We start from the raw sequence: 13,454 nt of genomic DNA, 5'->3' as shown, positions 1-13,454 counted from the left end.
TCGAGAACAGGCCATTCTTATTGTTGTTGTTATAAACAAACAATCAGACAAACAGTTTTCTTTATACTTTATTGAAGTTAGGGTTTGTGACAGAAGTGCTTCAATTACATACAATATATAGGCAATAGAACACCGTAACTCAAGCGCGGCAAACAGTAAGTGACTGGAAACACACATGAAAAACAAAGGCAGAGTGCCGTAACTCAGCAGTAACTTCATTCTAACGTTCGAAACAAAGGCAGAAGACCGTAACTGATGTTACGGTCTTCTGCCTTGGCTTTCCCTCTGCTTTTGGAAGATACGGCAAAAACAGCATCTTAGTTTGATAAGAAAACAACAAAATTGAGTCATGATTTTTGTTCACATGATAAAACTGATGACCATTGTTACAAAAATGACAAAAACTCATTTTTGAAAAAATTGAAGTTACGGTCTTTTGCCTTTGCACGGCAGTACACCCTTCACATTTCTTCAAATATTTCATTATATCTTTTCATGGTACAACACTGAGGAAATTAAACTTTGATAAAAGTCAGTGTACAGCTTGTATAACAGTGTACATGTACTGTCTCCTCAAAATAACTCAACACACAGCCATTAATGTCTAAACTGCTGGCAACAAAAGTGAGTACACCCCAAAGTGAAAATGTCCAAATTGGGCCCAAAGTGTCAATATTTTGCGTGGCCACCATGATTTTCCAGCACTGCCTTAACCCTTTTGGGCATGGAGTTCACCAGAGCTTCACAGGTTGCCACTTGAATTCTCTTCCACTCATTCATGACGACATCACGGAGCAGGTGGATATGAGAGACCTTGCGCTCCTTCACCTTCCGTTTGAGGATGCCCCACAGACGCTCAATAGGGTTTAGGTCTTGAGACATGCTTGGCCAGACCATCACCTTTGCCCTCAGCTTCTTTAGCAAGGCAGTGGTCGTTTGGAGGTGTGTTTGGGGTCGTTATCTTGTCGCAATACTGCCTTTGTGAACCGAAAAGCCTCAAAAAACGAACCGATGTATCCACTCTCAACTGGTGTGCACCAAAGAAGCGGACTATTATTAGGAGTGAACACAGCCCGAGTCTCTTAAAACTGATGAGGGCACCACCTTAACCCATTCTTTCCGATGGACATCGTATTTCCAGGATGCTTAGACAGAGGACAACCATCAACTTGAGGGGTTAAGAGAAATACAATTAGATAATCCAAGATTACCCCAACAAGTGACATTGCGTGAATTTAAAACTTCCACAAGTTTTCGTTACCGCAGTGATATTAAACCAATAAAGAAAAAAGAATAGTAGAATAAAAGAAAAGAAAAAAGATGCCCTGGCAATTTTGCTATTGGGTGGTGTCTTAAGATTCTTCATAGTTTTTCTTCTCATTATTGCCTATGCCTTATGAGTGCAATAAGACTAGAAATCCTCAGTACAGGCCTATATCTTTGTTTGTGTCATAATAATTGGGCTCTGAACGGGTAAAACTACCAGCACGTTTCTGCAACAACTTGACAAAGCTTGGTGTGATGAATGTGAATAGAAATAGATCTGTGACACAGGAGCAAACGTAGTAAAGCAGGCGACCAACGTCACGAAAGCGTGATTGAAAGCAGACTCCAACAACAGTCGAAAAAAAAAAAAAAAAAAGGCAGGCAACGAAGGCTACCCCGTAATTCTTGACGTTGCACACAGCTGCCTCACTTAGGCTACACCAATTAGCCGCAACCACTCTTCGTCCATTTGCACAGTGGGCGACGCAAAACGACAGACCGTTCGGGCATGTGATTACCGAAAGGCGTAGGAGTTACATTACAAGAAGTGAGGCCGCTCAACTAAACCATTCCCCCCGCGCCTTCAATTAAAAGTGCCTCCAGTGCTGAGTCAACGTTCCTCATTCGAGCGCTGAAATAAAATGTATGAAAAAAGTGCTGGCGGGCTGGGGGGAAAAGGAGAACCGTTGAGAAATGATATGTTTGTTTAACACGAGAACTGGTGGAATTTATAGGGGCGGTGTCCGACTCATGTTGACTCATGTCTAAGACAGTGGGTAAAGTCAGTAACCTACACGGGAAAATGCCCACATTTTATTCTAACTTAAGCCCTACATCAGTCTGCGTATGAATACATTCTAGCAACAGCAGCATTAGCCTACTGTTGTGTGGACCGAGCCACTCCTCCCTCCTCTTGGCGCATCTCTCTTCCTACATGATGCCACACGTTGAGCACAGCCTGTCACACCACTTAACGGTAAGAAAAACAGCCTACAAGGGCCACAATTCAACGGCCTAGGAGCACACAGGGCGCGTGGACGTCATTTGAAGAGTAGGCTATACGTACCTGAAATGTCGATGTTTTCCCCCCTGGCTTGAACTTGGGTGTATGTTGCGTGGCGGAGGTGCAGCGTGTACCGCTACAGGCGACAGAGTGGAGCTTCGCTCTTAGCAGGCAGGAAGCCCCAGCAAGCCTGGGCGGATAAATGAGCTGCTGTGACGTCAGCGCCCCCGACACAGATAGGGTGAAAAGGAGACGTCCCACTTCAACTGCTTCTGGTGAACTGCAGAATTTCCTCATCCCATTCAGAAATTGACGTTTTCCAAACAGTTGGCACGATTTGCTTGCAGAATGCTCTCACTTTCACAAAACCTTTAACACATGCAACGAAATCAAATATTTCCTTCATACACACACATCAATATCTGGCTAGGCTACTCCATCATTCAATCATTAGACAATGTGGTGTTTTGAATGGAAGTCAATGGACCATATTATGGTCAAAGGGTACTCAATTGTTTTTTTTCACATGTTTAGAAAGGTGTCACAAATCTGAATTCATTAGAAACACAAACTTCAATAAGGCTGATGAATGAATTAGGCCTACAAAAACACTTTTTCTGAATTTGCTGAAACCTAGCTATTTTAGCAATGAACAGCCACATCTTATCTCCATTTGTGATATCAGGTGCCTTGGTCACAGGACCAGATGAAACCGTTCTTAGCCCCAGGGCAAGCATTTCCTCCTCCACCCAATCTGTACATATAGCAACTGAACAAAACAAAACAACACACAAATAATACAAACAGGCCCCAGGTTAAAATAATAAATACTTTTAAGACACAATTTCACAGGGCCTCTCTAAAAGACAGAATTACCATATAAAATACATTTTGAATTGAGAATACCGATGTATGAACCTGGGACATTGGATAACCTATATGGCTACGGGGCAGGGGCACCTATGCACTTGCACGTTTGGTAATCCAGCCTTTACGACGCGGAATATGTACAATGTTTTTCCATGGCAGGGGAAAACCTACCTCGTTTGCAATTGGATTTTGGGTACATTATGAGATACGGTATAGTGCCTTATTGAAATGAAAACATTACCAAACTCAAATGGTCAAAGCTTTGGTGTGTCCACTAAAGAAAAGGTGGATGAGGCTCCTGGGGAATGTAATGCAACCGAAACCAACAGAAATGGTTTGATATTGTCAAGGCCAAGGTTAAACAGGTTTACCATTTAATAACTGGAACTCAAATATACAGAATCATGATATAAGAGACTCCCTTAGTTTTCAGTACATACTTGTCATTTAAATGACTTCACCCACTTTCTGCATGTTCATTCCACAGGTGAATGTGTTAGAACAGGTGCAACGTTGAAGAGTCTCAGCTGAGGTGCAGGGTCTTTAGTTTTTTCTAGGGCCCGACCGATATTGATTTTGGAGTGCCGATGCCGATTATTTTCAGAGAAAAATTACGATTACGATTAAATCGGCCGATTTAAAAATAAATAAAAAATCCCCAAAATATATATTGATACAACTTTTTTGAACCCTTAAATATATATATATACCTTTTACTGTTAAAAATTTGTACAGGAACTTTTTCTTTATTGCAATTCGCATTGTCTAAAAAAAATAAAGTGTAACAAATATGTCTAAATTCAGACATTATGCATTTTATCTTACTGCACCCAACCCTCTGGAACTCCCTCCCCCCAAACATCAGCATCTCAGACTCAATAAACTCATTCAAAAGTCAACTCAAAACTCACCTCTTTAAGGAAGCATTATGACACCTCACTCCAATTCAAACCTTATCTTAATTTTTTCTGTATTTTGTTTTCCTTTTCTACATGATTCTCTATGATGTAAAGTGTCTTTGAATGACCGCCAAAAAAGCACCATATAAATTCTATCAATTATTATTATTAACAGTCAAGCGATGACCAATGCCTCTGCTTTTGGTTGCAGGGGGAACTTTCAAGTGTAAATGAATCCAATGTATTACAACACACCTGCTGCTGCTGTAAATAGGCTATAGCATTAATGCTATTCATATAGGCTACCTCCAGGGCAGCAATAGATTTCACACATAATTGCTTGAAAAAAAGAAAGAAAAAAAAATCAGCAAAAAATCGGACGATAATTCCGAAATATGCGATATAATCGGCTGGCCGATATAATCGACTGACCGATGAATCGTGCAGGCCCTATTTTTTCCCCCACTGGGAATATTGTTTAGGATATGTTGCATGATAAGGCATCAAATGCAGAATAGAAATATGCATCCATTCAAAATATACAGACATCTAAAAAGGAACTATGGATTAAGAAGAGCAAAAAGACTGCTAAAACTAAAATGAAAAACTAATCTACTGTCTGATATCATAATTATTGTACATCTCTTTGCTGGCCTTTAGATATTTAGTGGAAAAACACAGAATGTGAATGGAGAGAGAGAGAGAGAGAGAGAGAAAGAGAGAGAGAGAGAGATCTGTATCAGTCTGCACTGCAGTCATGTGGTCACATGTTGAACATGTCCTCCATGTATTCTCATGTGTATTTCTCAGGTTATACTTCCTGCATGACGCACAGAGAAGTGTCAGAGGCGTTTGCCCTCTGGTGGTGGTAGTGCAGTATTACCTCTCGTCCACTCCACAAAAAAAAAAAATGCAGCCCACCACCTGTGTCCATATTTAAATCACCTAAAACCCAGCTCTTCTTGGCCCTCAGTCAAAACGGGGAATTTTCTTTTCTTCATGATACATTATAGGCAGTAAGGCATGATACAGTGCAATGCTTGCTGTCCTTAAACAACATCCTGTTATGTGATAAGGTGTTGATGGGCAGGTGGGCCGTTCTTTGGTGAATGCTTGGTAAGGCTGCTATTACAGCTCCTGGTCCTGGACAGGGTCATGTATAGCTTCCCAGTGCTCTCTCCATCCCCAGAGTTACTATCCACACACAGAGCCACGCCTGTGAGATGAAAGAAGAAAACAAAGACAAAAAAAAAAGCAAGTCTGTAAAAAATTTATTTTAGAAGAAGTGATTTAACAGAGGTTACTGATTGAGTGTAGTAGCCGCTCTCACCCATGCGGTTGGCACTGGAGGTGGTCTGCACAGGGGCAGTGGTCTCGAGGCCCCTCCTGGTCCCAGGCCAACATGTCAGCCAGGAGGTTGGGCTGGCTCAGGCAGGACTGGCCCTTCACTGGCTTGGGATTACACACTGGAAACAGCAGCTCTGGAGGAAGCCCAAGAAAAGAATAGATTAATGGAAAAACTCTCTCTCTTTACTCTGCCTGTTCAGCTACACTTGATCAACTTTAGTATAACCTGCTGTTACACACAATGCAAACAGCTACAGCCCATATCAGATACTAAGGCCTGCCCCCCCCCCCACATAAAACGTTGTATGTTACAAGTTTAGAGAGTTAATGCATAAATACTTAGCTCATATTCTGTTATTGACTGTGACTTAAACTGTATTTACCTGAGGATAATGTCAGGGAAACCAGAAATCTTGAAGCAATTTTCACAGTTTTCAGCTCAGACTCCTGTCTGAACAGGTTCAGTTGTAAAGCTTTTGGTTTAGAAGTGGTAAGTGTGCTGACATTTGCTGTAGAAATGAAGCTAAACATGGTAACATCGATCTCCATGCTGCATTGGCCAAAAGTAAACAAAACTGACAGCTGGGCGTGTGCCATGCCCATGTAGGTAGGTATAGAGTAAATGAGCAGGGCGGTGCATGCACGCCCTTGTAGATCTGAACAGTCAGAGCAGACTAGGATTTTTGCAAAGGGGAGTAGATGTCAAAACCAAACTTTTGAGATAGTGAGCAGAAAAGGCTGGAAAAGGCGATGAAGAAATGGGAAATGTAGAAAACTATTGTTTTTTTTTGAAAAATAAACCATGAAAACCTGGAAATACACATTTAAAACCGAGATTTTGCATAATATGTCCCCTTTAAATTAATTTCAAGTGGGTCGGTCCACTCAAATGAACTGCACGATAACAGTAGAAGTAGCAACATAATGCATTAGTTATCAGAATAAAGTATAGTAGGAGTGCATTAGGCGTTGTCAAGCAAATGTGATAGAAAAAAAATTAAGAAATAAAACACAAAATAAAAATAAATAAATAAATACACAAACAGTACACCATAGTGGAAGCAATTTATGGAAACATTCAGAGAAAGTTGTTAAATTATGGAGAAGGTTAGAGGGGAAAAATAAAGATAATTAAAACTGCGAGCAGTGATGACCGGGCCCTCGCACTCTCGTGCTGGACGCCGTCCTGGCCTCCGGGCGACCCCGCGAGAGGACGAGCCGCGGCCTCCTCCCCTTCGGAGCGTGCAGCGCGGCGACGCCTGAAGCGCTGAAGTGGCCGCAACGCGCTCGATAAGGACGCGAGGACCGGGCGGGTGAAGTTTGGAGCGCGTGGGACGACGCGGAGCGAAATCACGGCGACTTCCTGTTTCGTGGCGACGACGCCGAGAAACTACGAAGGCCACAGAGCCGATGGAATCGTTCCCGTGTTATCGTTGTCTCTGGACCTCCCTGAGCTGCTTTGAGGTTGATTTGATCAAGTGTGTAGGACGTGGAGGTAAATAACTAACGTGCGATATTTGCTTTGTCCAGCAGGTGGCGCTCTCACTTTATACGAATATTAGCGTGCGGGCTTCCTCAGGCCTTGGGTCTCATTGATCATAAACAATTTGGAGAAGATGAGACAGAGTATGGTGGAGTTAGGCCAACTTTGCGGGGCGTCAAGAGGCTTTTTTGTTTGTACTGGTGTATGAAATGTAGTGGTTCTAAGTATAACACAGCCTGAGTTATGATCAATCAAATGGTTCATGAGGTCCGTTTTTGATGTTTTTTGGCGAATGAGGCGCCGGTGCTGCAAGACGGTAGTTCCGGATAAAACAAGCTTTCAGGTATATCATCTTGCACATATCATTAATTACTCCTGCAGAGTAATGTGGAGTTATGACATATGAGTGAATTTTGGCGAATATTGGCCGGCATTTCGTCATAGTTATTCGGAATCAAACAAAACTTTTTTTGGTGTATCTTCCATGTCTTATGAGTGTCCCTAGAGTTTTGCTAAATATGTTCCTGCTAGGAGTTGTGGATTTTTGAACATTGTGATGATTTTCGATCCCACCGATGACAATAGGGCTTTGCAACACTCGGTGCTCGGGCCCTAATAAAGATTGTACATGAGTTGGACAGACTAGAACAACATGCTCATTACTATTCTGGAATATGGCTGTATAGCTGTGACAGGTTGTTTCTCTCTTGACTCTCACCTCGTTGGAAGGCGCAGCAGAGGTCTGGCCTGCAGTCACTCTGGCCCGTACAGATAGTCCCCTCTGTTCCACTGGTGGTGTTGACTGTACACTGGCCCCACACACACATCTGCTCTGAACAACACTCCTCGTCCTTAGTGCAGGGCTGAGTGGGGGAAACACACACAAGCAAGACACGCAAAACAACTAGAGCAAACTGGTTAATCTGCCCTGTGTGGACTTAATCGAAAGACTCAACATTGTCTATTAATAGTTGCTTTCCCTTATGTTGAATCAGATTATGGATATGAGACTGTGAATGTGACTGGCATGTGAACAAGTTGTGGGACTAGGTGTGTGTTGTGATTGGATACATTGTAAATACATCTTTGTATTATTATTTTTTTTTTAATGCTGTTGAAAAAGTAATAAAATTCAACTTGATTGAAAACAACTTCTCCGTTGCTTCCTTTTTCCTCGCATCTAATGTAGCCTCTCATGCTGAACTGAGTTTCCAGGTCTGACGAAAGGGTACTCGTACCCTGCGTTCCAATCCCCATACTTTCTACTATTTAGTATGGTAGAAAAAAGTTTTAGTATGTCTCAATTATTGTGGTGAGATGCTTAAAAATACCCGGATGTCTACTACACCTGGCCGAGATTTTTAGTGTTGAAATCAGCATGCTATTTGGCCGATTCTCACCCACAAGCCAGTCCGCACCGTTAGTGACGTCACATCGACGGAGCCTCCAAACAACCGGGGATGTAACGGATATAAAAGCAAGAGGCAAGATCAAGGCACAATGTTATGATGAAATAAATAAGTAAAAGTATTTCCCAATTGTATGCCTACTGCATGCTAACTAGATTTTTTTTTTAAACATTTTTTGGCATATTTATGCTTTATTAATAGTGTAGAGACAGAGTTGAAATGGGGCGGGGCTGGAATCGAACCCGGATCCGCTGCTGGCCAAGGCCCATGGGGGGGACGCCCTACCAACTGAGCTAAGGGCGCCCCCACCTAGATTATTTGTTTGGTCAAATGTAGTATGTAGAAGAATATAAAAAAGAAAGAGTATGCGATTTGGAACGCAGGGCTGGTTAGAGGAGATTAAACCAAGAAGGGAGGAAGATGAAGGTGTAGCTGCTTTCCCACAGGGGCGTACACAGGTAGGGGGGTGCCTCATTGCCCTTTTTAAGTCATCCAAACCAGTGTATTTAACCTGTCTGCAAATGTAAATTCCAAGAGGGCAAGGGGAATTTGAGCGGGTAGGTGCCCCTCTGGTGAGATGTTAGGGAACATTTTTATTAATAAATTAACCATTCGGGAAACGTATAGAACATAAGCCTCTTGTTCTTTTTTGTATTTTTCCAATCTAAAAGGGGCACCCTGCCCTGGTGGGACACCTATTTGGCCTTAAGACATATTTGAGGTATATGCATGCTTCACGACACTATTTGCCCCCATGTTTGTTCATATGGAGGAGATGCCCTTTCTAAGTTTTTGCCCCTGCCCTTCTGAGAGTCTGTGCACTGACTTCCCAATAAAATAAATAAAAGAAAACACATATTTAACTGGACCTAAGATGCTCATGATAGACATTGAATTGAAACCAACGTTAAATTATTCCAATAAAAAGGAACACTTATTAGAACATTTGAAAGCTTGGGCTATGCACCAGATAGATTCTGTAAAAAGGGGCAACGCCTTTGTCACAGTTCTTAAGCTTTAGTTCTTATTTTCCCAGTCCACATCCCATGACACTTTGCAGTTTTTACTGAAAAATACAAAGATTCTTTCATAACTGAGTCTGAGGTATTTGACTTTGTGTTTCGCAAACTGGAAATAATGCGATCACAGATATCTGTTTTTTACCCCCACTTTGTGTTTAGGTGCATCTCATATGATTAGAATATCATCTAAAAGTATTTTTTTACTGTAAGGCAAGGCAAGGCAAGGCAAGGCAAGTTTATTTATATAGCACAATTCAGACACAAGGCCACTCAAAGTGCTTTACAGGGGCAAGATTAGAATACATAAAACACATTATAAAACATTTAAAAGCGATTAAAAGAAGCAAATAAAAAATAAAAAAAATAAAAACATGAAAACTGGATTTAATAAAAGAAGCAAATAGAATGAAAATTGCAGGTTAAAATGGAAACAAAAAAGTCTTCAGACTCGATTTAAAAGAACTGAGAGTTGCAGCACACCTCAAGTTCTCTGGGAGTTTGTTCCAGATTGTTGGTGCATAAAAACTAAAAGCTGCTTCTCCTCGTTTAGTCCTAACTCTAGGGACTGTAAGTAGACCTGTCCCAGACGACCTAAGGGCTCTGGACGGTTCATAACTTATCAGCATATCAGTAATGTATTTTGGCCCTAAACCATTTAGTGCTTTATAAACCAACATCAGTATTTTGAAATCAATTCTTTGAGTGACTGGAAGCCAGTGTAAAGACCTCAGAACTGGGGTAATGTGATCCACTTTTTTGGTCCTAGTGAGGACTCGAGCAGCAGCGTTCTGAATTAGCTGAAGCTGTCTGATAGATTTTTTTGGAAGGCCAGCAAGGACACTGTTACAGTAGTCAAGTCTACTAAAGATAAATGCATGGACAAGTTTTTCTAAGTCTTGCTGAGACATAAGCCCTTTAATTCTTGATATGTTTTTTAGGTGGTAGTAGGCTGATTTATTAATTGATTTTATGTGTTTCTTGAAATTCAAGTCGGAGTCTACAACAACACCAAGATTTCTGGCTTGGGGTGTGGCTTCTAACATAACGGATGTAAGCTGTGCGCTGACTTTTAAGTGTTCATCTTTGGCACCAAAGACAATTACTTCAGTTTTATCGTTGTTTAATTGAAGGAAATTTTGGCACATCCAATCATTGATTTGTTCAATGCACTTACTCAGTGCCTGTATCGGACTGTAGTCTCCTGGTGATATGGTTATGTAAATTTGTGTGTCGTCTGCATAATTATGGTAGCATAATTTGTTCTTATTCATAATCTGAGCTAGTGGGAGCATATAGATGTTAAATAGAAGAGGGCCAAGAATGGAACCTTGGGGGACCCCGCATTCAATATTTGTCCGCTCAGATGTGAAATTGCCTATTGACACATAGTAGTCTCTATCCTTTAAGTAGGATTCAAACCAGCTTAGTACAGTTCCAGAAAGTCCAACCCAGTTTGCTAGTCGATCTAGTAATATGCTGTGGTCAACTGTGTCAAAAGCGGCACTGAGGTCCAGTAAAACTAAGACAGAACTTTTGCCACTGTCTGTGTTTAAGTGGATGTCATTGAGGACCTTAACCAGAGCAGTCTCAGTACTGTGGTGTTGTCGAAATCCTGACTGGAAGACATCAAAGCAGTTATTCATTGCTAAGTAGTTATTTAACTGTTGATAAACAGCTTTTTCAATGATTTTACTGTAATTTAATTCAAAACGTTTTGGACTTGATAGAACACAGAGGACCCACACCAGCAGATGTTTTGGTACCCAAAATCATCACACTGACTATTGAAACTTGCCAGTGGACTTCAAGCAACTTGGATGTTGTGCCCCTCCACTCTTCCTCCACACTATGGGACCTTTATTTCCGAATGAAATGCAAAAGTTAATTTGGATCTGTGATGATTTGGGGTGCCATGTCATCTGCATAACACATCAGAGGAGCCACATAGGCTGATCACCTCTATGCCATGCTGCATTAATGCAATAATTCATGCAAATTAAGATCCCCAACCAGGTATTAAATGGATGAATGAACATGCTTTTCAGAAGGGCGAAATGTTTGTATTATGAATCCTTTTTTTGATTGGCCATTTGGAATATTCTAAATATTTTGAGATGCAGTAACCAGTAAACCGCCTGAAATATATCACTTTATGTCTAATGAATGTAGAATATTTTGAACTTTTTCAAATTGAATTACAGAAAAAAAATAGCTTTTCCATGATATTCCAATTAATATGAGATGCACCTGTACTGTATGTAGATATATAATTTCTTGCATGAAAGAAAACTAGCTACGTATCTGTGGTATGACGTCATACAGCCCATGGACAAAATAACAAAATCATTGGCACACTATAGTGTAATCAAATACAAAAAAATAATAATAATCTGCAGCTTCAGGACATATTGGTCAATAGCTTCAACCCACACTAAACAGCCCAAGCATTACAAAGGTAGCATTCGATACCAGACTCTTATATTGTCAAACAAAGTTACAGTCAGTGTTCGTTGTATCTGCAGTTTTCATGTCTAATAGGCTACCTTTGTGCAGACATGCATTTTAAATACTTATCTCCATAGTTACATTGTCAGGTTTCCGGAAAAGACAGACAAGAACCCAATTACAAGACACAGGAGACAGTTCAGATAGAAAAACAGATTTAATGAAGTGGATGTCGAACCAGGTAACCAAATGGCGTATCTAACAATACCAGTGGGAGCAGGCAAAAGGTAAAGTCCCAAATCCAAAAGGTGGGTCAACTAGTGATGGGTCGTAACGTGCCGAGGCTTCGGAGCGTGTGTCGAGTAATCCCGGAAGTTTTTGGTGAAGCGCGTATCGACGCTTGTATCGTTTAGGGCGAATCACGTGACTGATGACGTTCGAAGCCTCGTTTGTTCAAGAAGTGCTTCGGGTATTGTGGATCCACTCGCACTTTGCGGGTTAGTGTTGGCGATTTGTTGGTTTGGGAGTGATGTAGACGTGGATGTTGCATCAACTTGCTGTGACTTTATTGTGCACCCCTGCCTCCGCTGTACAATGTGAAAGAGTGTTCTCCAAAGCAGGAGAAGTTGTTTCCAAAAGGGGAAATTGTCTGAACCCCAGCACAGTGGAACAAATTTTGTTTCTCAATAAAAATTAATCAAATCCTTAAAGAGGACCTATGATACTTTTCATGTTTAACCATACTAGAGTATCAAATAATTACGTACATGCATTTCGACGTATTCCCTGCTGACTGTCTGGGGTGGCTATGCAGAGCACTAAACACTATGGCAGCCGGTCGAGCCGAACTCGTTCAAATTTCCGGATAGTTTCTGTCACGCTCGGGTCGTTTCTGTCATGTTTCCATGTATGGTAATGCTGCCGCTCAGGCGCTTGCCTGAGCGGCAGCATTACCATACATGGAAACATGCTGCATGCCCCCACCTTCCTGAAAATTTCCCGCTGCTGGAAGGAAGGTAACCAATCACAACGGAGTGGGGTTTGCAGCAGGGGGGGGGGAGGGGCGGAGACGCTCAAAGCAGTGTGTAGAGAGAGAGACTGCTGTGCTCGCTAGGGTAAGAGGAAGAGTGTCCCGAAAATCTACATAGGTTGCGTTTTGAATCGCATACTTTCTACTATATAGTATGTAGAAAAAAGATTTAGGATGTCCCGATTCTTGTGGCCAGATTTAGGATGGTTAGAAGTACCCGGATGTCCTACTTCATGCGGCCAAGATTGTTAGTGTTGAAAAGTGCATCCTATTTGGGCGATTCTGACCCACAATCCAGTGCGCACGTGAAGTGACGTAACATCGACGAAGCCTCCATATGAAAACAAACGGGGATGCGACGGATATAAAAGCAAGAGGCAAGATCATGGCGCACTGTTATGATGAAATAAGAGAGAAAAGTATGTCCCAATAGTATGCCTACTGCAGCCTAACTAGATTCTTTTTATTGTCGGATGTAGTATAGGGAGTAATTCAAAGTTTGACAAAAAATATTTGATAGATTTATATATTTTATCATGTTTCATACCCATAATAATACACCAAACAAAATATAAGTTGTATTTATATGAATTAATTCATGAAATGCATTTATTAAGATGTATTGATTTATTTACTTGTCAGTCATTCCCATGGCTGCGCTGTTGCAGGACAGTATTGAG

At 41.3% G+C, this 13,454-nt stretch overlaps 2 protein-coding genes across 2 annotated transcripts in view; both read right to left on the bottom strand.

The window, feature by feature from the left end:
• The window catches only part of far1 (fatty acyl CoA reductase 1), a 37,196-nt gene extending 34,751 nt beyond the window's left edge, over positions 1-2,445 (bottom strand). Inside the window, exon 1 of the mRNA XM_080028180.1 lies at positions 2,333-2,445. The gene's annotated coding sequence lies outside the window, so the exon portion shown is untranslated. The remainder of the gene's footprint in view (positions 1-2,332) is intronic.
• A 2,290-nt stretch (positions 2,446-4,735) lies between these two features.
• On the bottom strand, positions 4,736-8,125 carry LOC307250596 (dickkopf-related protein 3-like; the record flags this gene model as incomplete). The annotated part of the gene is made up of 4 exons (XM_080027712.1): positions 4,736-5,254; positions 5,369-5,519; positions 7,587-7,731; positions 8,021-8,125. The coding sequence occupies 4 exons, from the start codon at positions 8,123-8,125 to the stop codon at positions 5,233-5,235; spliced, it is 423 nt and encodes a 140-aa protein (XP_079883838.1). The 3' UTR covers positions 4,736-5,232.
• Positions 8,126-13,454: the final 5,329 nt, after the last annotated feature.

The sequence above is a fragment of the Ammodytes marinus genome (genome assembly GCF_949987685.1).
Source record: "Ammodytes marinus genome assembly, chromosome: 5".
Lineage (NCBI taxonomy): Eukaryota > Metazoa > Chordata > Actinopteri > Uranoscopiformes > Ammodytidae > Ammodytes > Ammodytes marinus.
Note: the sequence above shows the minus strand (reverse complement) of the source record. Positions and strands in the feature narration are given on the sequence as shown.